Source organism: Rosa rugosa, chromosome 5, assembly GCF_958449725.1.
Source record: "Rosa rugosa chromosome 5, drRosRugo1.1, whole genome shotgun sequence".
In the NCBI taxonomy this organism is placed as follows: Eukaryota; Viridiplantae; Streptophyta; class Magnoliopsida; order Rosales; family Rosaceae; genus Rosa; species Rosa rugosa.
In genome coordinates, this window is record NC_084824.1 from 27175736 (window position 1) to 27202884 (window position 27149).

The window sequence follows — 27149 nt, forward strand, 5'->3', positions numbered from 1 at the left end:
CAGAAGACAATTTCAAATTTAAAACTCATGTACTCAGACCACATTGTTATAAAATTCTGTTGTGTGAGTCTTTACGGGGTTTGTCCAAATTCATAGGGCAGGACTTGAAACCCTACACCAAAAACCAAAACCCTCACTCCTCACTCTCGACAGCTCCCCACTCTCTCTCGACACAAAGCCAAAACCAAAACCCTTACTCTCTTCTTCGACAAAGCTCTCTCTCCCCCCCCCCCCCCCCCTCAACAAACCCCGACCTCTCTCTCTCTTTGACAAACCCTATCTCTTCTTCCACAAACCCCAACGAAAGCTCTTTCTCTCTTCGACAAACCCCGACCAAAACCTAATGGGTTATTCGATCTGGGAAATAGCGAAGGCCTTCATCGACGACCACTTTGAGCTCGCCGTTGACCTCTACACCCAGGCCATCGTCGTCGACCCCAACAACTCCGAGTTCTACTCAGACCGCGCTCAGGCCAACATCAAATCCAACAATCTCACCGGTAACAACCCCCTCTCTCTTGCAATTTCTGACGCCGGTTCTTCATCGTCTTCTTGTTTCGTTTCTGAGACCTAAAATTGAAGGAATTAAATTGCGTTTTTTGTGTGAACTGATTGGTTTGGGGTTTTCTTGTTCAGAGGCTGTAGAAAACCTAATGGGTAGACCTCTAGTGTTTTTCAGATCTTTCGGCAGTGGAGTGTTGCTTTCGGCGGATTCGAAATTCAGCTATGGGTAACCAAGATTTGAATTCGAACATTGGAGCTGTGGATTTGGGATTGAGGCAAAAATGTCAAAATTGGGGCTAAGAAGATAACTAAGAAGGTTTCTGGGTAAGTTTTGATTCAAAGTTTTAGTCTTTTGTTCTCATGATCTTAGGTGAAAGATGCGCAAATTTATGAGTTTTAGATTTATGTGTTTCTTCTTTTCTTTGATTATTTGGGTAGACTTGTGATCAATTAAAATGGCCTTAGAAGATTAATCCTGTGATTCTTGGTTAGATTCTCTGTTGAAATAATCTTGATTTGGATTGCTCTGGCTTTTTTCTACAGTATTCTTTTCCTTGTTTTTCCTTCACAGAACATGATTTTGCCCTTATAGCAGGACTTTGGTCTGTAAGGCTGTTCTTTGGTGGAAGATATGGGGGTTGAAGATTTGGGATTTGAGAAGGTCCAAGGACCAGTTGGGACTGTCACTGAAAGAGAGAATTCCGCCAAGGAAAATGGGAAACTGGAAGAAGGGTCAGGCCATAATGAGCCCATAAAATTTTGATCACAAGGTGATGAAATGGCTAAAAAGGAAAGGAATGGGGTCAACGGCGATGGAACTTGTGAGAATTCTCCCTAGTGCAGAAGATGAGGTCAACGTAGCTTGTTTTCATCCTTCTGTCGGAGGTGGCCTTGTTTATGGAACTAAGGTAAGCAACTGGATCTGGTATTCTCCTCTTTTAACATATCTATAGCACATGTTTCCTCGTGTGGTAAATTGGTGAGATGGGGTGAAAGTGCTTTCATGTTCTAACTTTTGTTAGAAATAAGCTTTGACAACCATAACACTTAGTACATATCCCACAGTTCTGGAGTAGATTTATGTAACTTATCTTTTCACCTATATTGACTTGATCTTGTCATTCTTCCTAATTGTATCATTCAAATTCAAATGGGTTTTGAAATGATGAATTATGTTTGTTTGCTTTTTCAAAAATCCAAATTGTGGCCTGTTAATTGAAGGATCATATACTCTTATTAACTGGAACAAATAGTACAAGCCTCAGAGAACTCTGTGGCCATATCTAGTCGTTCTTTATACTGCCCAGTAATGTACGTAGGACTTAAAAGTTTGTTCTGGAATTTGCTAGGCCAAACATTCTACATTTCTTTGCCAGTATTGAGATCCATTTGACAAAATATAGTGAGCTTGATTGATTTTTAAATTTCAGAATTTCAATCTTTTCATTTCATCATAATTTGCCTTTTTTTTTTTTTGAATGCATATCCATTGATAGTCAACATCACAACCTCACAACTTGCTCGTTTTGTTTCCTTCTACCATGCTTACACTTCCTTTTTTGTTTAGTGTATGTTAGTAGTCAAACTTCACAACTTGCTCATTTACTTAGTGAGTTTGGCATGTACGTTCCGGTTTGAACTATGAAAGTACTCTTATTTAAGGTTGCTAGTAAACTTTGAATTGCATATGTGGAAGATAAGTTGCAGCTGTTATTGGCCATGTTATGTATTGATGTTTTGCTCCAATTTGGATTGTTATTGCAGCAAATATTGTTGACCTTATAACCACTCAAGTCTTGATTGTCTCTGTCTCTGTTTTTTCCTTGTTCTTTTCAATAAGAAAAATGATTATGTCAACTATATATATTATATATATATATATATATATATATATATATATATATATATATATATATATATATATAGTGTGTGTGTGTGTGTGTGTGTGTGTGTGTATATGTATATATATGAAATGATGTTTTTCTTTTCCTAGTTGAAACTACATCCATTTGTTCATTTCAGTTGTTTGATATATACTATTACTATATGCAGGAAGCTATAGATGTGACCACTGCCATCCAAGAAGAGATTTCTGGAAATGGGTATTGGTAAGTTCGTTCTATAGGTATTTTAGCTTGTGTAAGGATGCACAAGGCTAGTAAGTCCTGGCTCCGGTTCTGAGGGTGGGAGGGATGTATTAGGCCTAAAATAGCATATTATGTTTTGAACATTTGAAGGCACAAATCTTACCTTAGAAGGAAGAACATAAAATAGCAGTTATCATCATTACTGGAACCTCTTTTGTTTGGCTGGCAGGTGGTAATGGATGTTGGCTGTGGTACATGAATTCTTTCTATCTTTTGTGCTCAAGCTGGTGCAAAACGTGTAAGCTCTTTACTTGATCACACTACTATAGTCCAGTTTGTTGTTTCCTTTCCTAAATGACGCATTTCCTTTCCTAAATGATGAGAACATGTATAAATTCAGTATTTCATTGACCACATATGTGAATAAGTATGTTGTTTCCTTTTTTCTAATCTCAGGTACATGATCCTAGCATTGACTGGTTAGAAAGGGTATAATTGAATTGCAGTGTTTCTGTTTTGGCATGTGTACCCCTCAGCGAACTATTGATCCATATGCAGCTGGAACTACATAAAGAGAGCAAAAAGCTCCTACAGAAACTTCTAAAGCTAGACTCCAATGAGGCCATGAGAGCAGCAAAGCTTGCAAAGCTAGACTCCTTAAGTAAATTTCTCGATGTATATTGCTAGGAGAGTAGTATTAGATGTACTCCTTTTGTAGATGAAAGATTACCTTTGCACAATCTATTTTGGTGCATGATGTGGATTATAACAATTTCTTCTATATATTGATCAGCTACTGTTAATTTGATCATTTTTTATTTCAGTTTTAGCATATATACAATGCATTGAATCATTCTATTAGGACAACAATAACCACAAAAAAACTGTCGTATGTGCACAATAGTCACAATGACCCAAAAATAAAAACTGTCGTCTGAATGTAAAATAGATAATGGATATTTTGAAAAACTGTCGTCTGAATGAAAGTCACACAACGGGCATAAAATAAAGCGACCTCTGAATTGCAATCACACAACAGTTTCTAAAGTCGCCCGATGTCTGAATAATAGTCACGCAATAGCTAATGCTGTCGACAGGCTGCCGACATGCTGCCGATCCCTTCACACGACGGTTCCCTACAATCGACCTTCATCAGACGGCGCCTCGATATACGACGGTCAGCCTGCATATCAGACGACAGTTTTTGCCCGTCGTCTGTTTCAATTTCTGTAGTAGTGGATGATCGCCAGCTGTTCCTCAATGCTTGCCCCCTCTGGGATGGGAATAGGCATAAACTCATCATTAATGGCAGTATCGCCAGTGGTGGTAACATTAACCATCTATTTACTTTAGGAATTTCTTTTGGTAAAGATTTTCCTCTGACATCCCAATGATGGCAAACAAATGCAAAAAGACTCTAGTGTAGTCCCACTGGGCGTGCCAAAATGTTTGTTTTGAGGCCCGGTGGTTGAATGTCTTCAAGAAAATAAAAAAAATTCTAACCTTGTCCCACCGGGTGTGCCAAAATGTTTGTTTTGAAGCCCGGTGGTTGAATGTGCTTCAAGAGAAAAGACTCTGATGTTGTCCCACCGGGTGTGCCAAAATGTTTGGCTCCAATTTTGCTGCAGCTGGTCAACAGTCTCTTTTCTTGCGCGGGCGTGCCAGCACCGTTCGGGTGCGGTCGTCGGGGGTGTCCCTTGACCTGACTTCTATCAAGCGATTGTAGACGAGGAGAGCACCAACCTCGTCGTGGGATTCTTTGTGCCTCGTGGTGAGGACTTTGCTGAAGTTTCTTCTTGTTCACAAGTCGATACTCAGTATTGCAGATTGAGCAGAGCGAAATCACCGGGAAGTATTGAGATCATGCTAAAGCGTGACTTTAGCTTGGCTGGGTTGCTAGGGCGTTACCCTTGCTTGACTGGTTCTGCAACCGTTGTGGTCGCGGCACTACCGTCGGCTCCCGAGGAGACTAGGACCGAAGCACGTTGACAGAGGGTTTGGTGGCACTGAAAGTTGGCTTCTGAGAAGACTAGGACTAGGAGTGTGATCACCGCTAAGAGAAAGAGAAAGAGAGGGAGAGGAGTTGCTCTTAGAGAGGTTTGCTCTAGAGAGAACTTAGATCATCTTAGAGATGTTGTTGTTGAATGTGAATGGGTGTTTTTAGAATGAGAGGAGAAGGTGTTTATATAGGGAAGAAAAAGAAGAGTGAAATGATGAGTGGAAGAAAAATAATGAAAGTAGATCTAAGTTCACTTGTAAAATATGGAAAAGATAGAGAAAAGATGAAATGAAAGCAAAGCATGAAGGTGCAGCAACATGGAAGTAGTGATGATCTATTAAAGAGATTGTAGAAGAAAAATATATCCAAGGAAAAAGAGAAAAGCATCTAGCTTTCTTCATGTGGGTAGGAAACATGAACATGTGAATATTGAGCTGGTTTTAGGTCAGTTTCTACCCCTTTATTCCTTCAATTATTTCTCCAACAAGACTTCATTATATGCCTTCGACTTCTTCATATGAAATGTTCCACTATGAGTGTAGATCATCCTGACAAATTTTCAGATTTTTATTCCATGTGGTTGGGCCGAAAATGCTGCTGGACCTCTTACAGGTCCAGTTTTCCAGTTTTGCTTCTGTAGAAAATTGGGCTGATTGTTTGAAGGCCTTCCACTAAAAAAAAGCTCTTGCACTCTTCATAAGAAATGATCCTTGGGCTGTCTAGAATGGATCTGGAAAGTTTCAGCACATTTCGATTTCATTTGGTTAGTTTGCCACCCCTCCTTCCTTGTCTAGCTCGGTTTTTCCTAGCCGAAGTAGGAAAATATGCTAAAGTTGACTTGTCATACTTCCATAGTAGGCTTTATTTAGCCTCTAAATATATATTTCGAGCTTGTCGACAATATATAGCTTGAGCCACTGACATTGGCTCAATTTCTCCAAGACACGCCTTGTCAGGCCAAAATGTTCATTTTGGGTCCAAACAGGTTTACAAGCAATAGCTATATTTATAGGCTTCAAATACATAACCCTTAGATTCCTAGAACACTAGAAGACTCAATTAATAATAAAACCCTTGAGTACTCATCCTAAGACTTAAATAGACTCCTAAAACACTACATTCATAATTACTCTTCATAAAACTAAAAAATGACTCATAAGAGCACTAGACTCATAAATACTCTGCATAAAACTAAAAAGATGACTCTTGCAAGACTCTTAAACTACCATGAATAATTTACTTTAGATGAAAAAGGTTTGGGCCTAGTCTTAAGCTTCCAAAGTAAATATTTCTGTTCAAACCAAGTTGTGGCTATTGCATTACTGATTAGCCTAAAGATAGATATGACTAGGCACAGTTGTTGCTTGGTGGTAAGATGTTTTTGTGGAAAAAAGAGTACCTCTAAAACTATAATTAAGACTCGTATTCCACTTTCCTATACAAAGCATATATTTGTTCTTTTTAGGCAACACATGTTGAGATAGATACTTCTACATAAAATCCCGTAGATTTGGATGAGAGGTTTTCTGAAATCAAAACCCTAGCGTCTAGAGTTAGTGATGAAGCTTGGCATATTGGTGGCGATTCAATGAGATAATGTCATCTAGAGTCTTGATGTCTTAGACAAATGGTGGAGTATAGGAATGCAGTTGAGGAATGTGAACCTAGGGAAGTTCCCTTTGTTATAACTTTACCAGCCTTAACTCTTAAAAACAAAGATGTCCCTTTACCTATATTGAAACTTAAAAAAATATTATATTGCGAAAGTACTCAAAGGAAATTTAAATTTTATATTGACTTCATATTTGATTATTTCACGTATGCACTCACAGATAAAAATGAGTTGGTAAAAAACATCTTTTGTGACATCATCATAGTCATTACCTATCTTTGAATATCATCATTCATAGATTTCTATAATTTTTGCTCATAATAATTTTTATAAATATGATACACTTGTTTGTAGGTTGTTTAATTTCCTTCTTTTAGGCTGATTTTTAGTGTTCTACAGTTGCAATTGTTCAAGCATCTTTTGCAGCGCTTATTGCATTTCCACAGTTACATCTTTTATAGTTGCATAAAGTATCTATTTCATTTATATGTGATTAGTATGATATCATTGACAATCATCAACATATATAATAACATTTTATCTCTTGTGACTACCATCAACATATAGCTTATCATATAATATTCTTTCACCTTAAGAAAATTTTTGATAGTTTTATACATAAAAAAAAAAGTGATTATGCATATGTGATATCTTGAAATTGAAATCTTATGCAAAATGCACAATCTCAAACCAAATTTGGTATAATATCAGAGACAGGGGCATTATAGTTACAAGTATGTTGACAGTTGACTATGTCCTTCCACAAGCTTCACCCCTCATTGATTTGTGCTTTATATGAGGCATCCTTGAAGAGGGTGGAAAGTCTCTCTTAGATTATGGCATCCCAATTAGGATATGTTCCGCTTTGCCGCTTGACACTTTGTCTTATGGGGTTGACAATCCTGACATTATTTCTTAGCCTGCTGATTAAGAGGCTAGGTTTGTTGTCACATTATGCCAAGCTATCACATTTGTTTACAGTTTTTTGCAAAGAAAAATTAAGCAGATTCTTGGCATTGAGCATGTTCTAGATGCTGATTAACATGTTGATTTCATTATTTCGTTTTCTAATCTTGCATATATTAATGTGTTTTTGGTTTCTTATGTGATGTGAATCAAAATATTGCAGAATGGGCACAAGAGTTGCAAAGGCAGGCGTATTCATTGGATGAATTTGCTATGGATTACTTGATCATAAAGCCAATTGGGTATTGTTTGAGGGGACTAAAAGAGGACAACAAAGTATCTTATTTGGAGATCCCGGTATCGTCACCACAATGGATGAGTATCTCCATAGGTTTTCAAAGAAGGAAAGGCAGACAATGATTTCTTGGAAGACTAGCCTGCGGATCTTAAAGCACACTGCTCGTACTCTTGCAGAGCGCGCAGCATTATGAAATAATACATACATTGAACTTATTCTTATTACTTTTTATCAGTTGCTTATTAGCTTATTTACTCGATTTTTCGATTATTTTCACAAGCAGATTTACTTTAGATGCTTTCAATCCACTCTAGTTTTCTTGGATGAGGAAGTCAATCATACATTCCAACATGTAACATGTCTAAATTTTGCTTTTCCTATATGGTATTCGTTCTCGAAACTCTTCTTATGCTTCTTAATGTATACCCCGTTAAACTTACTGCCTAATTATACCATTCAATTTCTTACTGCCTAGTCTGCACCATTTACTCTCCTTAATAATTGCATAATTTGCATCATTCACTCTTCTACACAGATGAACGAGGATTTAAATGAACCAGGCTTCAATGCTTACTTCCTGATCAGTATGCTATGGTGGAGCACTTCAGTGTCCTCTCCAATCCTGACATCAGTTTGCCTACTAGAAATGTGTACCAATATGACATATTTATGTTGGAAACGCTTACTGGAAAGAGACCCGTTGCTAGTACTTCTGGCCCAGATAATTTCTCACATGTCGAAGCAATGCAACAAATCTCAAATAATGACCTTGTGGATGATTCTTTGAAGACAGAAGAAGGCTATAGTGGGGACATTTTCACTAATTTGGCTTCACTAGCGCTTCAAATATATGGGGCTTAAGTCAAGACATGAACAATATTGCAGCGGAAGTTATTAATATCAGGATGTTATGTTTATGAGGGAGAGGGCAAGATAGGGCATGACTTCATCTATTTGTATTTGCTATTCATCCTGAACTCTAGCTATTCCATATGGGTCTGTAAACCATAATTTTATTTTAGGATTAATTTCAGTTTACTCCCTTAAGCTTTAGGTCCAACATCATGTTGGTCCCTGTGGTTTTAATTTAATCAGTAACACCCCTAAATTTTCAAGTTTCATCCACCGTATTTAATTTCTATCATTCCATCCAAATTGGACATTAAGTCTGACAATGGGACCCACTATAAGGGCTAAAATGGTCATTTTAAGACAATAGAAAACCTAACGACAAAAATCCATCTTCTTCCTCTGGTCCTCTTCTCCCTAATCATGTTAAGCACAGTAGCACACCATACACATTCCAAGCTTGCAACACAATTGCATATTCATTGTTATCATTCTTCGGAATCCCCCAATTTCTCTCTTACCAAATTCTCATCCCCAAAGATGCTTTGCGAATTTATGCGAAACCCCATCTCTAGAACCCATATTTCCCCCATACCCATCTCTAAATTTCGGGTAAGAATCAGCTGAAATCTTCAAAAACCCACTTAGGTTTTCAACTTCCAAATCTCAAAAACCTTAAAATCCACCTATCACGTTCACATAGAACAACGAATATCCAGTAAAATGAAAAACCCAAAAACAAAAATTAGTCCCCGACAACACCCATGCCACCATTGGGCTCACCAACCTGCGACAAGTCAAAGCTTGACTTCTCGTCCTCCGTAGAAGCTTAGAATCATGCTCACACACCGTCGTTGCCGCCAACAAATCTCCCAGCGGCTCAGCTCGGACCAAGGACTATTACTTTTCCCAGACGAGGCAGCAGCGGAGTTTTGAGAGATCGATTTCTTGTGCTCATAGCAAAGGGGTAATGGCGGGAGAGGTGGATGAGTTGAAGCTGGTATCCGATGGCACTACAGTCTACAAAGTTGTTCTGGGGCGAAGCTGCTGATTACGGAGAAGAAATTGATGGAATCGAGTTCTTCGAATTCAAAGTATGGAAGAGGATGGTGTGGTGGGTGGTGGTGTTGGCATTAAGGTGTTTGTGGAAATGGCACTGTAATACCCCGAAAAATCCAAATTAAATTCTGTGGATTTTTAGAAATGATTTCACGATAGTGGGAGCGAGTACGAGGCTCGGAGGAATTGTGGAATTAGTTCGAACGATTAATTTTCGAAAAACGAACGTTATTTAGGGGGTCTCAAAAAGTGACTTTTTATACATTGGGAATTTGGGAAAACTTCCTTCATGAAAGTTGTAGAGGACATTAAACCGAGTGCGTGCATATGTGGTACGTAAAAATCGGAGTTCGTATGCGAAAGTTATAAGCAAAATATGAAAGTTACTGTTTATGGTAGATTGGTATAAATTTGAAATGTTACTGTAGCCAGGTAACTTTTCTTCTTTTCTCTCTCCTTCCCCCGTGCTCTCTCAGTCTCTCTCTTCTGCAACTCTCTCTTTCTCTCTTCTGCAACCTCCTCTTTCACCACCTCTAGACCACCAAATGGCGAGCTGCGAGCATCGATAGACTCGTCTCTTCCTCCTTATCACGCATGTGGGAGTTGTTTACGACGATTTGGCCGGAAATGTGGAGATCGAAGCCAACATTTTTACTGTAGCAAATTAGTCAACGCCGATTTCCGGCCACCTCCAGTCATAAACCCAGGTCCATTAGAAGCGCCTTAAGCCGCTCTTCATGCTCGCCAAGTCTCATAACCCAGATCGAAGCATGGAGGAAGAAAGCATAATTGGAAAATTTCACTGTACATTGGAGTGCTTAATTGTTCGGCTACTTCAAGGTATTTTCTGACTTTGTCACAGTTGAGAAAGTGATTGGAAATGTTGAGATGATGCTGTGGATGAAATTTGGTGGCCAGAGGAGGTGGTTGACCGCCGCGTTGACCGCCGTTGACCGCCCACTGACCGCCGCTTGTGGCGGCGTATTCGACCATATTTTGAGTTTTTATTATCTAGGTGATGATCTACGCATCCTTACGAGCGTTTTGATATATTACAAGGTCATTTTAGAAAACGTTGATAAATAGTGAATTTATGTTTTGACGTTACTATTTAACGTTTTTACGTTTTATCTTCGGTTTACGATCTGTGAGGATCTGACCATCGGTTTTACTTCAAATTTGGATATGATGATCTTATGACTGTCCCAGTGGCTTTGTGTGGTCATGGGCGAAGATCCGACCGTTGGATCTTCGTATAAATGTAAAACAATGATTCGGAAGGCGATTCGTGAGAATCCGACCGTCAGATTTTCGTATAATTTTATGGAGATGTTTGTTAGAGTGATTCAAGAAGATCTGACCATTGGATCTTTGTGATAATTTTGGAGGATGATCCTAAGGGCGATCCGTGAGGATCCGACCATTGGATCATCGTATAATTTTGATCCGACCGTTGGATCATCGTATAATTTTGATCTGACCGTTGGATCATCGTATAATTTTGATCCGACCGTTGGATCATCGTATAATTTTGATCTGACCGTTGGATCATCGTATAATTAGGATCCGACCGTTGGATCATCGTATAAATTCGATCTGACCGTTGGATCATCATTAAATTAGAATCCGACCGTTGGATTTCCGTATATGTGTGGTTTATGAATGATTGCTAAGTTAAGATCGTATCTGACTAGGTGATTGACGGTTTGAGTTGGTGGACGATTGTGGATCGTATTTTGAGCTGAATTGAAGACGCAGCGGGATTATCGAGGTGAGTAAACCTCACGTGGTTCATATTACGAACCCAATACAATTAATTGCTTTATTTTGTTGCAATCATATGAACTATTGTTGGTGTTACTAGACATTCCTGTGTGAATGTCTGTATATATATTATTACGTGAAATAATATGTATTGTTGGAGTTGTGTTGAGTTATTGTTGAGAAACAATATATTGTGAGAGATATTGAGTTTATTGTTGAGAAACAATATATTGTGAGAGGTGTTGAGTTTTATTGTTGAGGAACAATAAATTGTTGTGATCTGTGGAGATCACTAGGTCACGAGGTGACCATGGCATCTATTAGTGAATCACGCTCTCGTACCGGGCTGGTGGTTATTAATAGTATTAAATCGTAATCACGTCTGTGGCCGGACGAGTGGTTACGTTCAGTTAGAGCTCTAGTCTGTCTGCCAAATGTGGAGTGACCTTATGAGTGAATTTGAGAGTAACTCATAAGTGTCAATATATATATGGTAACCTTATGAGGGAAATTGAGAGTAACTCATAAGGGTCTATATATATATATGAGTCTGTCTACCAAATGTTGGGAAATCTTATGAGCGAATTTGAGAGTAACTCATAAGTGTCTATATATATATATATATATGAGAGTGAGTGATCTTATGAGCTAAATTGAGAGTAACTCATAAGTGTCTATATATATATATGAGAGTGAGAAAGTAACGTGGGTTTGTGGTGGTCTTGTAATTTAATAAATCAACAGTTCTTTCTTGTTTACTCATACTAGCTGTCAAAAGCTTACCGGGTTTTGTGTTGTTGCAACTCCCGGTACACTATTCAAATTGTGTAGCGGGAAATCCTACAGGACAGGAGAACCAGGACGGTGATCGTGCGGTTAGAGCAATTGTTAGAGTTTTACAGCAATTGTAAGTTGTGAGGTGCGTTATGCTCATTTAGAGCTTTACAATATTGCTTGTGAGAGTGAATTGTAATAATGAACTCGAGGTTTCGAGATTTGGAGTTTGTGTACCGTGTGGTGAAGTTATATTGAGAAAAAAAAATTCAGAATGTTTATTTGATTAAATGGTTTAATTCATGTTTCGGATTTGAATTTATCATTCAAAATTCGGGGCGTGACAGGCACAAGATGTGGAAGTTCTGGGTTTTGATGTGGAAATGGCACAAGGTGTGGAAGTTCTAGGATTTGATGCAAAAGGAAAAGCCAATCGAAACATGGTGTTGATCAAGAAGAGGTGGAAGTTCTAGGGTTCTTTCACTTTTTTTTGTCTTGAAATGACTGTTTTAACCCTTAAAGTGGGTATTATCGTCAAAGTAAACGTCCAATTTGGACAGAGTCAGTGAAATTGGACACGGCTAATGAAAATAAAAAGTTCAAGGGTATTTCTGATTAAATTGAAACCACTGGGACTAACATGATGTTGGACCCGAACCTCAGGGAGGTAAACTGAAATAAATAGAATGACTGAATGAGAGCAAACCTCGCCATCTATTCTTCAAGTCGAAGTCTTTGTCTTCTTCTAAAACTAAAAAGCTGCTGAAAGAGTCGGTGACCTTGCTTTCCTTTCATTACTGCTAGGAAAATTCCATCTACGCGGGGGCTCTGGAAAATAGTGGTTGTGGTGGTTATCGTCAAAGATTGTAATACTCATAGTTCCTTGAGTATTGAATATTGATGAGTCTCATCTCTCAAGTCAGCGGTCAATATCAAATTATTACTATGTCCCACTCTTTCTTCTGAAAGTTAAGAGCAAAAAGCCAAAACCCGAGTCTGAAAACTGAGTATTCTTTTCTCTCTCGTTGAAGCACAACACATTTCTTTTTCTTTATCTTGATTCGTAATTTAGAGCTGCCGGCCATTTCATTGAAAGAGATCAGAAATCTTAAATAAGATCAAAACTTGGCTTGCCACCGATAAAATTTAGATGTGATAACAAATTGTATTTAAAGCTATACACTTGTTTTTGATCACTATTCACTACTTAGTTCAATTAAAAAAGGAAAGAGCTGAAGACTTTTGTAGGATTCTAGAAGTCTAGTTGAAGACTCTATTGCCTCGTTTCATTTTTATTTTCTTTTATGGTCTACTCCGGAAATTTCCAGCTTATAAGAACATGCTGATCAAACCATTCTTGAAGCTGTAAACATAATCTCTACATTAATTTTGGTAACTCATATCGTCCTAGTTATTTGTCTCAGAACTTTGTATTGTTGGGAAGTGTCTGGTCTGATCACCAATCTACTGGTACTGTGAGTTTGAATTGATTGTGAAGTTTGTTTCAGTTTTCTTAATTTCTAACTTGCGCTGTTTAAAAGTTGACTGATTTTGGTGTTGGATTTTGCAGTGACAGAATCAAGATGGTTGTAGATGTTGCTGCATCTGCTGTAGGACTAGCATTATCGCTGCTGTGTAAGGCCATTGAGGAAGTTATCAGAAAGTGCGTGATCGACAAGATTGTGGAGTTCAATCCCCTGCTCAAGAAGATCAATACCAAGCTGAAGACAGTGAAGCCAGGGATAGAAGAGATCGAGAAAAGCAATCTAGAATTGGATCGCACAGGTGAATTGAAAGATTTCAAACAAGTAATCGAGGATATCACAGCGTTTGTTCGTGAGTTACAAGAGGTTCCCCATTGGTACAAGAAACCTAAATACACCAACAAACTCAAAGAACTCGATGAATCTCTGGATACACAGATAATGTTACTGCAGGTGCCGACAGCAAGTAAGGTCTCTAACCTTTCGGTTATAACAAGTATTATCGAGGGGGACACCAGAAATATCCGTATGCAAATGGGGAATATGAGTGTGCAAGTGGGGAGTATGAGTATGCAAATGGAGAATATGGGTATGCAAATAGAGGATTTGAATACGAACCTTGAGATGATCAGGGATATGCGACAGAATGGCCTAGTGCAAAATCAAGTTAAAGGTTGTTGGTCTGGAGTACCTGAACCGCCATCATTTACAGTTGGATTGGATTTACGTTTGGATGAATTGAAGAAGAAACTTCTTGAGGATGGGGTGTCAATGGGTCTGGTCACTGGTCATCCAGGCTCTGGGAAAACCACTTTGGCAAAAGCTCTTTGTCAAGATAAGAAAGTGAAAGGTATATTTGATATTTGTTTCTTTTTATCTTCTAAATGGAAAAGTTTTAGAGTTTCTAATTGAAAAGTGTTGTAGAACTCTAGTAAAATCTGATTTCTGCGTTGGTATATCAGAACAAAGTATCGTTGCATACGTTTAAACCTTTTTTTCTTTTTTTTTTCTTTTAAGTTAACATTGACAAAAAACATGTAATTGATATCTAGATAGTCATGTTATGCCTTCTTCTCTCTGTATGTTTCCAGAGTTGTAAACAGAATTAAGTGGCCTCTTATTGACAGTGTTCTTATATTATGTTGGATAGACAAATTCAAGGGCATCATCTTTGTCGACGTTTCAAAAAGACCCAACACTGAGGTTGTGCAGGAAATATGTGAAAAAAAGGGTACCCAAATACTTTCTTTCCAATCCGAAGAAATTGCACTTGACTGGCTGCAACAACTTCTGAATAACACAGAAGAAGATCCTGTGCTTTTGGTCCTGGATAACGTTTGGCCTGGAAACAGGACAGAATCCCTCCTGGCGAGCTTTAAGTTCAAAGAATCGGAAATGTCAAATTACAAGATTTTGGTGACATCAAGATATATGTTGCCAGGATTTGATGTTGAATACCACGTAGAAGAATTGAATGACATTGATGCAATGAGTCTTCTCCGTAATTCAGCACGCCTCACAAGTTCTTCTTCTATTCCAGAAGATCTTCAGAGACAGGTGATCTTTGTTCTTAAATGCACAATATGTACTTGTTATTTCTACTTACAAAAGGAGGAAAGCATCCATACACATGATAGTGTATCCATACTTTTGATTCGTAAATATATACCTGAACTAAACCTTTTATAACAATACTTAAGCATATTGTTAATTCACATTTCTTTATCTGTGAGACTGAAATGCAGGTTGTGGAGTGCTGTAAGAGACTTCCACTGGCTATTGAAGTGGTCGGAAGATCACTTTTCGGCAAGAATATTGTGATCTGGAAAGATAGAGTGGAAGCATGGTCTAGCGGTTCTTCTGTCATTAAGTCTGAAAAACATTTGCTTGTTTGCCTCCAAAGTAGTTTAGATGCCCTGGGTGAAGAAAATGCCCTCATCAAGGAATGTTTCATGGACCTTGCTTCATTTCCTCAAGGCCGAAGGATTCCTGCTTCTGTCCTGATTGATATCTGGAGTGTCCTCATTGATATGTGGGCTGCGGATAAAGATAGTTCATGTGTTGCAAAACTCTACGAGCTCACCTACTGGAGGCTGGCTAATCTTGTAATCACGAGGTATGCAATAGTCCATATGCATATATAATATGATATCACATAACTTCATCCTTTACTTACTCGATCAACTAGCTGCTGCTTAATTAACTTACCATTGATTATAAGCAGGAATGAGAAGGGGGAGGTGGATGACTACTATGGTGAACACTTCGTGACCCAACATGATCTCCTTAGAGAGCTGGCTGTCCACCAGACAGATGAGGGCCCTGTAAAACTGAGGAGAAGACTGATTATAAACATACGTGGAAACAAACTTCCCAAATGGTGGAAAAAACAGATGGATCAGCCCTTCGAAGAAGTTCTCCTAGTATCTATTTCAACTGGTTGTTCCATCTCTCCTTAGCAGATACATGAACACATGCATACATATGTTTGTCTACATGCACACATGCATATTCATGCACTACAGCTTTTCTCATTAGTTCAATTTCTCATTGTACTCACATATTCATACATGTATGATACTGGTTGCAGATAGTCTCTTCTCATCAAAATGGCGCGACATACAGCTACCGAAAGCTAAAGTTCTAGTTCTGAATTTCCACACAAAGAACTATGCATTGCCCGAATTTGTGAAGAAAATGGAGAAATTGAAGGTTCTAATAGTCACAAATTATGGGTTCTTACCAGCTGAAGTGAGTAATTTTACATTGCTGGGTTCTTCATCTAAACTAAAGAGGATAAGATTAGAGCGGATTTCTCTTTCTTCCATTACCAAGAACCCCATAGTATTGAAGAGACTACAGAAGATATCTTTCTTCATGTGTAACATGGGGCAAGCTTTTAGCAAAGGTTCCATCAAATTTTTTGAGGCATTCCCAGACCTTCAAGAAATCAACATTGACTATTGCAGTGATTTGGTGGAATTACCTGTTGACATCTGTCTTCTAATCCATCTGAAAAAGCTCAGCATCACCAACTGTCATAAGCTATCTGCCTTGCCTGAAATGATTGGGGAGCTAGTCAATTTAGAAGTTTTGAGGTTAAGGTCCTGCACAGACTTGTCAGAGCTGCCAAGTTCAGTTAGGAAACTCAAAAAACTAAAGGTTCTTGACATATCCAATTGCTACAGCATTAAGGAGTTGCCTGAACACATTGGTGAAATGTGCTGCTTACAAAAGCTCAACATGAGGCAGTGCTCGAGAATGCAAGAGCTGCCTGAATCAATTTTGGATCTTGAAACGTTGACTGATGTGATATGTGATGAAGAGACAAAATTGTTTTGGGAAACTTACTCGCCCTGTCTCAGCAACCACATACAGATAACGGCGGTCAAAGAGGAAATCAACCTAGATTGGCTTTATATGCGTCACTCTTGAGAGCTTTCATTCCTTTATACATGTATGTGTGCTCAATTTCTTCCCGGTTTTCCTTCTGTCGTTTGTTTCTTTGTTTTCTTTGCTTTTGTTAAAACATGAGATATTATGGGTGTTGTGTGAAATCTGTGGAGAAACAGAGTATTTGAATTTTCACCATTTTTACAGGATACAAGAAATGGCTCCACAAGGTTCTTTCTTGAGTCCTGTTCTTTATGTTTTAGCGAATAAGAATTTGGGAGAATATGTAGAGATATAGTTCATTGATAATAAGAACTTCTATATATACTGTTGTTTGGCTCCAAAACTAGCTCGGTGTGCAAACCGTCTCTTTTGAGTGCGCGGGCATGCCAGCACCTTGGGATGCAGTCGTCGGAGAGTCCCTTGACCTGACTTCTAGATCAAACATTGTGGACGAGGATGTTAGAATCAACATGGACTTGTCACACATTAATATATAGTAGATTGATAATTAGCTTAATGTCAAAACTAGTTCAACATGGACACAAACTATAAATCAATACTAGTAACTTAATGAAGCAGTGTATCAATTCATTAAGGATAGTAATTTATTGCTTAGTCTACAAGAAAGGCTACAAGATTGTGATACATTGGGAATCTAACAATGAAACCTAAACCGACAAGGAATGCTTTAATGGGAAGCTTCTTGAGGTTTAAGTCTCATATATATACAGATGAATTGGTCCCTGATTACTACCGACGTTTTGCATATTATTCTGTCCATTGAGAAGCAAGTTGGTAAGTAACAGAAGACCATATTCAGTGATCAAGTTTAGCAGCTGCATAAGATGGAATCCATGCCAGTGATTGCTGAAGGTAAGCCTTGATCCCTTTTATGATTGTGTGCATATGTTGTGAGCATGTATATGGTTTTTACAATTGGTAATATATTTCCAGGCTCTCATAAGTCCTAACAGAGAACATATATATATATATATATATATATATATAACTTTGCTCAGGTGAGGATATCCGCACCTAAGAAAAAAGGTATGGATTTCCAGTTTTGACCCACTTTTCGATCATATTTTCACATCTTAACCGTTCAGTTTTTAGGTCCTAATGTATAGATCACCTCTGCAAAATTTCAGCCAAATTGGTGATCGTTAAGGCATCCAAAACTGCAATTTATATGAACGAACCAAATCTGCTGAACCGAAACCGTTCGTGTACATTGTTGTAAATTGCATTTTTGGATGCCTTAACGATCACCAATTTGGCTGAAATATTGCAGAGGTGATCTATACATTAGGACCTAAAAATTGAACGGTTAAGATGTGAAAATATGATCGAAAAGTGGATCAAAACCTGAAATCCGTACCTAAGAAAAACTGCGGACGTCCGCAGTGGAGAAGCGTTGTGTGTGTGTGTGTGTGTGTGTATTGTGTGAAGCAAAAGATAAAGAAACCTGGGAATTGGTTTGCTCGCCAAGGGAGGCAGACTTAATGAGAGACTTCCATGTTAGCAGAAGCTTTCATGCTTCAAGGAATCCAGAACAATGCTTCTGAAACTCTATGGTAACAGCAAGGCAATGAAATCACAGAAAGTTGCTTTAACATTTAGGCCACTAGCATTGACCTTTACAGAATCTAAGACATCTGGTGAGCCTTAGTTACATATTTTCTGGCATAAACCAAGTTCTGCCACTCAACAAGTAAAAGACTTGGAAAAGGTTTAAGGCCACAAGTCTTGGCCTAAGTACTACTAAGGCATTTTAATATCCGAAAGAAAAACACTAAACTGATGAGATCAGTATCTAGAGCAATAACACCGCTCATCACGCTTATCTACATGCTTAACCATCAGGCTAACCAACCAAAAATTTGGTTTTAAGCCTCTGTTGCTCTTATTGGACGAGAACATGCTGCAGCGATGTATGGGTTGTAGCAACATTAGGTTAGGCCAAAATATGTAGTTGCTAGAAGCCCGTTATCAATACTTTTCTTCAAATATTCCTTCTTGACGATGACAGTAGACATTCTCAATTATATAAGCTTAAGAAAGCTCCCCTAAATCAATGAGTATAATATAGCCACCAAACTTGACCAGTATTTCGTATCCCACTGACCCATTAATTCTTGGATACAAAGGACGTACTGCTACCATATTTTCTTTGTTGTCTCCGGAAGATTGCAGAAGTATGATGGCCTGACATGTACTTCTTAGAAGACTGAAGCCACTAAGTAGGCATGCAAATATATATGTGGGCAAAGGCCACAAGTTGGCTCTGAAACTCTGAAACCTGCAAGAGGTTAGAGCTATGCAGTATTCAATGTAACTTCCTTCTCTGCAAACCAATGTATACTGCCACTATAACTGGCATACACCACTTGTGCCACTTGTTGACATCCAGATTATCTCTGTCTTGTAACCAATTCGCTGACCTGTACGTAGTTAAATACATTATGGTAACATCCCAGGGTGCATTTGTGAAGCAATAGCCCAGGACAACTACTCTGGCGAAATGACTTTTGTCTGCCACTGCTCTTTTCTCATGAAAATCTTCAAACTCTGTGAAATTTCATCATCACGAGAATGCTAGTGTGTTCTGTTGAGGATTGTAATCTTGAGGCAACAGTTCTCCCCCCCCCCCCCCCCCCAAGTCTGCACACGTCATCTTCATAGAATGTTTCTCTCAGGCATTCCATCAAACACCTTATATGCATATCTCATGTTTTGAGACTTTTGATGAAAGCTCAACACAAAAGCCCACAGAAGATCCATTTATCAACAAAGAGTACAACGAATAATTATTTCCTGGGGATTAAGCTCAATTCTTCGCGGCAGCAGTGGGAGATTAATCTGGATTCAATATGTCGTCTCCTGCAGTTCAATTTTTGCTTCTTCTCGCTGCCAGAGGAAACTCTCTCTGAATTCACTTTAGCATCGAAAGTCTTCCGCTTTGTTCTGCCTTAACGTCTGCCACTGTAATTGGCATACTGTCCATTAAAGATCACTCAATGGCTCTTAGATCGACTCCGCCTCGGTACTAGCATATCATGTTGGAAAAACTCTGGCGAAGCGTTTCGCCTGATCGTATCTCGCTGGCGAGGCTTAGGCGAAGTGTATTCAGCAAGCTCCGCTTCAAGTGATAATTGCTCGCGAGAAAAGCTTTGGCAAATCCTCGCGAACATTCGCTAACTCCTCACCACGCGAACATTAGCTGACTGCTGGCCTCGCGAACTAACTTTCTGGGGTGGATGCGCCTGTGGGCCTTTTAGCTGCTTCGCGAAATATTTTCATTTGTTGCACTTGCTCTCTGCCTCATGACCGCGAATTTGAAATGAGCTCCATCTGCGAACGTTCGCCAACTCACTTTCTGGACTCTTCGCATGCCATCACGTGCTTTCGTGTTACTTGAATGGGGAAGTGCTGATAATTATGCCAAGTAGCTTCGCGAATAATCATAATGCATGGCCACTCTTAATGCTGCTTGTTGAACGGCCACGTGCTCTCCTTCTTAATTATATATGGGGCTGTAACCAGTTACCCATTTTTAGCCCAAAAAATGCCCACTTACTCCACCAAGAGTTTTTTAACCCCATTTACCCAATCTTACATCTATTGACATTTTAGCCCCTGTTAATTAAATTAAAACTCATCCATCTCTTATCAGTCTCTCTCTCCTTCCCAAACTCTCTCTCTCTCCCCCCGATCTCCACCTCCACACTCTCTCTCTCTCTCTCTCTCTCTCTCTCTCTCTCTCTCTCTCTCTCTCTCTCTCTCTCTCTCTCTCTCTCTCTCTCTCTCTCTCTCTCTCTCCTCCCCATGATCTCCACCTCCGGTCTGTCTCTCTCTCTCTGATCGCCGCGCCGGAGATGCAGTCCAAATCTGAACACGACGATGAAGCTCCAGTCGGCGATCCAACGTTCTCGTCGCCGTTCGATTGATCGGCGATCCAGCCACTCCAACGTCCTCGTCGCAGTTCATCGGCAATGTGTCTACTGCCCCTAACGCTGCCCCTAAACCCTAAACTTAACACGAAGACATTATTTGGGGGCAGTAATGTGTCTACTGCCCCCCACTAAACCATTATTACTGCCCCCCACTAAACCATTAAAACTTGCCCCAGTTTTGTGAAGGGTTCTGACTTCGTATGAAGACATTATTTGGGGGCAGTAATGTGTCTACTGCCCCCCACTAAACCATTAAAACTTGCACCAGTTAAGTGAAGGGTTCTGACTTCGTATGAAGACATTATTTGGGGGCAGTAATGTGTCTACTGCCCCCCACTAAACCATTAAAACTTGCACCAGTTTCAATGATTCACAGTGTATTGCACTTTATCACAAACAAATCAAATCACAAACAAATCAACAAGAGATGATTACTGTCTCCTAAGAAAGACATTATTGGGTGGCACTAATGTGTCTACTGCCCCCCAATAGACCATCAACTACTGCAATTTAACACTACATTTACTTTGGAATAGCAGTTTTCAGTCCGTCAATAAATAAAGCAGTCATCATTGGCCCCCAATACAAAGTCTACTGGGGGGCACTAATGTTACAACTTTTATGGTTATGACTGCACAATAGCAGATAGCCATTTTCAGTCCGTCGTCGATTCCTTCAGAAGGTCAACCCCGGCCTCGCCGAGCTTCTCAGCGACGAGGACCGTCGGCTTGGCGTCGAGCCTGGCAGCGGAGAGCACGACGACGAGTTTCGGCGCGGCGATGGCTAGAGCAGGCGTCGTGGGCGACCTGCCGGAGCAATGGAGGGAGGGAGAGAGAGATCCGACGTCTTCTGGAGAGAGAGAGAGAGAGAGAGATAGAGAAATCGGTGAGGGGGGAGGAGAGAGAAATCGGTGAGGGGGAGAGAGAGAGAGAGAGAGAGAGAGAAACTGAGAGTAGAGAGATTGAAGGAGAGGGCAAAAAAGTCCCAAAAATTAATAAAAAGAATTAATTGGGTAAAGGGGAAATAATCCCTTAGAGTGTTTTGGGTAAATGGGGTTTAAAAACTCTTAGTCGGGCAAGTGGGCACATTTTAAGCTAAAATTGGGTAAATGAGCATTTTCCCATTATATATATGTGAATAGTGAGCATACATTGGTGATTCTTCCTTCGCGAACGGTTTATTCGCGAGGCCACATGTATACTGAAGCCACTTCGAGCTTTCTTTTATTTTTATTTTTTTCGCCACAAGTATTGGCAAAAATATTGATTTGACCTCTTCCATTGCTGATACGGTGATACCATACTAGACATATTAAATGCCACTTGTATATGTGCCCAGGCCAAAATCAATGGCCTCTAAGTATATTAGAAAGTTCAAGCCACTGTTAGGCAAGAACATAATTTTTGCATCCTCCGCAATGCACAAACTTGAAACTTTTTTTTTTTTTTAATAACGAAAAATGCAAACTGAAAATTGACAGAAAAATTAGAAGCAAATAAAGAAGCTAGCAGCACCATGTTTGGCTAACCTCTGGAAGGTTACGGGGGAGGCCATCTATGCTTCACTCCAAGCTCCGATGTATCAAAATTTATAGCATGAAAATCCCTCTTGCAAGAACTTGTAGGAAAAGAACAAAGATACTTCGCGTCGAAGACTTGGAAGAAATTTGGCTCGTAGGAGGAGTAATATTGCCCCCCAAGTATCTTTGTTGGTTGACGAAGCATGATCTGCAATTGCAATTTTGGAGATAACGATGTCCCAAGATCGGCTTTGTCGCCAACTACCATGTCATAGAACATGGTGTTTTCAGAATTAGCCATGAATTGGCTTTTGCATTTGACCACGTGTTGGTCTGCATCCTCATGATCAAGAGTCTCAAAGAACTTGAACTCCTGCATATGATTTTTGGAACCAATAATCAAATTGTAATTATCATCATATTCATCATAAATTGGCTCTGCATCGAGATTGCCTCTATACTCTTTCTAGGCATCATATTGAGACGCCTTTATGGACTGTTCAGTATCATCATAAACAAATTTTTTTTGCAAAAAATTTGGAGCTGGATAATTGTAAACAAGAGTTAACTTGCACTGATGATACTCAAACTTACAGTCACGAAGGACAATTTGACCACTAAAATCATTGTTCTGGTCATTCTTACAACGTGGGTTGTAGATGTGTCTCCCACATGTATCAAAGCCACCGCTTGGCCTTGAAGCACTAATGAGGAATTTCAATTTAAGTTGATCAATAAAGCCACAGATTGGCTTTCCAAGACCACAACTTAATTGATAATTAAGTTGGCCATGATTTTGATTAACTCCAAAATGACGTCCACTACCATGGGCAAGATAATTAAGTGGACCATGCCTTAATTGTTCCTCTGCATGATCATGATGATGTCCAGCAGTCAGATTCCATCTTGGTTGATAATTGAGTGGATTATTTTGACCATGCTTTTGATCAATAGCTTGACCAAGGTGGTGACCAGTAGCATCGTGATTATCATCTGCTTGAATGAAACCACGTGGTGGTTCATCTTTCTTGTAGATAATCAACTGATCTGCTAGACCCTGTTTAATCATCTCTCGGCCCTCGTATATTTTCCTTGAGTCGCGAAGCCGCTTTGGATGATCAGGGGAGTGAATATGGGCTGTATCTTGCCCCCCATGCATCTGACCAGTATCCACATATGGCTGGATCAGTGGAGAAATCAAGTATATGTTCAGAGACAATTTTATTGTCAAGAGAACAATCTTGTTGATCATCTTCTCCATACGCAGCCTCTATGTAAGGCTGTCATTCTCCAATGAGGCCATTAGGTTGATCGCCACCTATAGGCAATTCAGTCTCAGAAACAGCATCTTCGCGTGTAACTTCTTGACTTTCCAAGAAGTCTTCATGGTGTTTGCCAACTTCAGACCTGACTTCTTGGTCAGTTTCTGATTCCACAGCTTGGCAATTTGGAGCATCTTCTGATGCGGTATACTTGGTTGGGAGCGCATACTTGGCTGGGAGGACAAAAACCGTGTCGCCGATCCACTTGATTTGGCCAGGACTCTCAATAACCACCTCATTAAGCGAGGAATCTTCATAGGCATCATGTTGAGACGCCTCTATGGACTGTTTAGTTTCACTATAGCTAAATTTCCAGGAGTTTTTGAACTCCATGAGTTGGGCATTGTAGGACTTTCCTCGGACAAGGATTTCTCTCCGGCTTCCCAATGATGGACACAAAGAGACTATAGTATGTCCCACCGGGTGTGCCAAAATGTTTGGCTCCAAAGCCAGCTTGGTGTGCAAACCATCTCTTTTGAGTGCGCGGGCGTGCCAGCACCGTGGGGTGCAGTCGTCGGGGAGTCTCTTGACCTGAATTTTGGATCAAACATTGTGGACAAGGAGAGCACCAACCTCGTCACAAGGTTCTTCTCTATGCCTTTTGGAAAATGACTTCTGCCTTACGGATAAGGACTTGTGTTGTGATCTCTTGCGTCACCGAGTCGATACTCAATATTGTAGATTGAGCAGAGCAATCACCGGGAAGTAGGAGAAAGCACGGGTTTGCTAAAGCGTGACTTTAGCTTCGCTGGGTTGCGAGGGTGTTAGCCTTGCTTCGCTGGTTTTCAACTACGTTGAAGGTAGGTTTGCTCTGGAGAGACTTTGATAATCGTTGAGATTGATTGATTGAGAGGTTGTGTTGTTGTATCGCTTTAGCCTCTATATATAGGCTGCAGATTCTCTTTCCTAATAAGAATGCAATACTATATTTTAGGCCACAGTTATTGGGCTTTGAATCAAATCAAAACACTTAATAGTTTTGATAACTATCGTAGGCAATAATTAATAATTGTCCGCCTCTTGACATAACTAAAATATAGGCACAGTTAATTACCTCTGGGAAACAACTTCTGGGCATGCACGTCCTCCATATATATATATATATATATATATATATATATATATATATATATATATATATATATATATCCCTTGTTGACCATAATCAAGCATGATTACATGCTTCCATATTTGCACGTGCATGCCATATTCCTTAATTGAATGGGCAGCCTTGATTATTGGTGGTGAAGGCCAATGAAGGATAATTGTATCCTTCCTTAATTGATCAACCCAATTTGTTCACGTTCGCGACCTTGATTGAGATATATGTGGGGCCTTGATAATTACCTTGCATGGCTCGCATAATCTCGGCCACATATGCAGCCTGCATATTTATCTTCCCGTCTTGCACAGTCTTGACAACCAAGCAAATCACTATTAATTATTAAATAGGAAAAAATATAGTTTTAGTCACTGAACTTTAGCTTGATTGACACTTTGGTCACTCATGTTTATAAAATCTCACTTTAGTCACTCAAATTTAACTCCGACTATCACTTTAGTCCACCGGTGAATTTTTCCAATAAAAAAAGTCACATGACGCCTTTTATGCCATTTTTCAAGGGTTATTTTAAGATGTTGAAGAGATGTGAGACCTTTGGTTTGAATATAGGTTGAAATTTTCTGAAATTATAGGACGAAAATAACCCTTAAAAAACCTAACATGCCGTGTCATGTGACTTTTTTTATCGAAAAAATTCACTGGCGGACTAAAGTGATAGTCGGAGTTAAAGTTGGGTGACTAAAGTGAGATTTTATAAACATGAGTGACCAAAGTGCCAATCAAGCGAAAGTTGAGTGACTAAAACGATATTTTTTCCTATCAAATATATTGATAATTAAATAGTAAATCAATGAATATCCAGATTTGCCTCAAGATTGCTTGGTCTCCAAGTAGGCTTTATTTAGCCTCTAAACAATATATTCCGAACTTGTCGAAAATATATAGCTTGGGCCACGGATATTGGCCCGGTTTTCTTCGAGTCCCCCTCGTCGGGAAAAAATGTTAATTTTGGGTTCAAACAACTGTATAGAAGATTACAAATATAGAGGATTACAAGTACAATATTTTTGGAGTACAAATAAAGAATGAATCATATTCATAAATAGGATATGTACGAGAATATGCTAACCCTATTACAATTAAGCTAAGTAACCTTGTTTGTACTAGGCACATAAGTATTAGATTTCTATAGCACTTCCCGTGTCCTGTCCAAACATGACGTCACGTTGATGACGCTTCTCACGTTGCCTTATTAAAAACTTTGTTGAGTAATAAAAACTCAGTGGGACAAAAATAACAGCACAACAAGCCCTTCACATTTCGAGAACATTACACTACAATCAAACCTCCCCCTGATGCTAACGTCTCCCCCTAATAGCTACAATCATGGGAGTTCAGATAATTTATGTAGACCAATGCTACTCACATGTTTCTGACATGTAATTTAAGTAATAATTTAGTAAAGAATTAATTTCAGTTTACTCCCCTGAGCTTTAGGTCCAACATCATGTTGGTCCCTGTGGTTTTAATTTAATCAGTAACACCCCTAAATTTTCAAGTTTCATCCACTGTATTCAATTTCTCTCATTCCGTCCAAATTGGACGTTAAGTCTGACAATGGGACCCACTATAAGGGCTAAAATGGTCATTTTAAGACAATAGAAAACCCAACGACAAAAAATCCATCTTCTTCCTTTGGTCTTCTTCTCCCTAATCATGTTAAGCACAGTAGCACACCATACACGTTCCAAGCCTGCAACACAATAGCATATTCATTGTTATCATTCGTCAGAATCCCCCAATTTCTCTCTTACCAAATTCTCATCCCCAAAGATGCTTTGCGAATTTATGCGAAACCCCATCTCTAGAACCCATATTTCCCCCATACCCATCTCTAAATTTCGGGTAAGAATCAGCTGAAATCTTCAAAGACCCACTTAGGTTTTCAACTTCCAAATCTTGAAAACCTTAAAATCCACCTATCCCGTTCACATAGAACAACGAATATCCAGTAAAATGAAAAACCCAAAAACAAAAATTAGTCCCCGGCAACACCCACGCCACCATTGGGCTAACCAACCTACGACAAGTCAAAGCTTGCCTTCTCGTCCTCCGTAGAAGCTTGGAATCATGCTCACACACCGTCGCTGCCGCCAGTAAATCTCCCAGCGGCTCAGCTCGGACCAAGGACTATTACTTTTCGCAGACGAGGCAGCGGCAGAGCTTTGAGAGATCTATTTCTTGTCTCATAGCAAAGGGGTAATGGCGGGGGAGGTGGATGAGTTGAAGCTGGTATCCTATGGCACTACAGTCTACAGAGTTGTTCTGGGGCGAAGCTGCTGATTACGGAGAAGAAATTGATGGAATCGAGTTCTTCAAATTCAAAGTATGGAAGAGGATGGTGTGGTGGGTGGTGGTGTTGGCATTAAGGTGTTTGTGGAAATGGCACAAGATGTGGAAGTTCTGGGTTTTGATGTAGAAATGGCACAAGGTGTGGAAGTTCTAGGATTTGATGCAAAAGGAAAAGCCAATCGAAACATGGTGTTGATCAAGAAGAGGT

The 27149-nt window shown here is 39.5% G+C and overlaps 2 protein-coding genes and 1 long non-coding RNA gene across 3 annotated transcripts; all 3 read left to right on the top strand.

Moving 5' to 3' along the window:
• The first annotated feature begins 239 nt into the window (after positions 1-239).
• Positions 240-792, top strand: LOC133712318 (protein SGT1 homolog B-like). The gene is made up of 2 exons (XM_062138422.1): positions 240-500; positions 637-792. The coding sequence occupies exons 1-2, from the start codon at positions 344-346 to the stop codon at positions 732-734; spliced, it is 255 nt and encodes an 84-aa protein (XP_061994406.1). The 5' UTR covers positions 240-343; the 3' UTR covers positions 735-792.
• A 9015-nt stretch (positions 793-9807) lies between these two features.
• Positions 9808-12154, top strand: LOC133708330 (uncharacterized). Its single transcript, XR_009845757.1, has 3 exons — positions 9808-10154; positions 11009-11085; positions 11910-12154. It is a non-coding gene; the product is annotated as an uncharacterized LOC133708330 (long non-coding RNA).
• A 1036-nt stretch (positions 12155-13190) lies between these two features.
• LOC133713139 (probable disease resistance protein At5g66900) lies at positions 13191-17065 on the top strand. Its single transcript, XM_062139259.1, has 6 exons — positions 13191-13327; positions 13423-14186; positions 14487-14893; positions 15082-15452; positions 15561-15775; positions 15927-17065. Exons 2-6 carry the CDS (start codon positions 13436-13438, stop codon positions 16769-16771), a joined length of 2589 nt encoding a protein of 862 aa, XP_061995243.1. The 5' UTR covers positions 13191-13327; positions 13423-13435; the 3' UTR covers positions 16772-17065.
• Positions 17066-27149: the final 10084 nt, after the last annotated feature.

What these genes read in the sequence shown, in the direction of transcription:
- LOC133712318 (XM_062138422.1), top strand. Translation starts at nt 344, where the DNA reads ATGGGTTATTCGATCTGGGAAATAGCGAAGGCCTTCATCGACGACCAC. An exon ending in CAAATCCAACAATCTCACCG is followed by an intron (nt 501 to 636) that starts GTAACAACCCCC and finishes TTTCTTGTTCAG; the next exon opens with AGGCTGTAGAAAACCTAATG.
- LOC133713139 (XM_062139259.1), top strand. Translation starts at nt 13,436, where the DNA reads ATGGTTGTAGATGTTGCTGCATCTGCTGTAGGACTAGCATTATCGCTG. An exon ending in TCAAGATAAGAAAGTGAAAG is followed by an intron (nt 14,187 to 14,486) that starts GTATATTTGATA and finishes TATGTTGGATAG; the next exon opens with ACAAATTCAAGGGCATCATC. An exon ending in GCTAATCTTGTAATCACGAG is followed by an intron (nt 15,453 to 15,560) that starts GTATGCAATAGT and finishes GATTATAAGCAG; the next exon opens with GAATGAGAAGGGGGAGGTGG.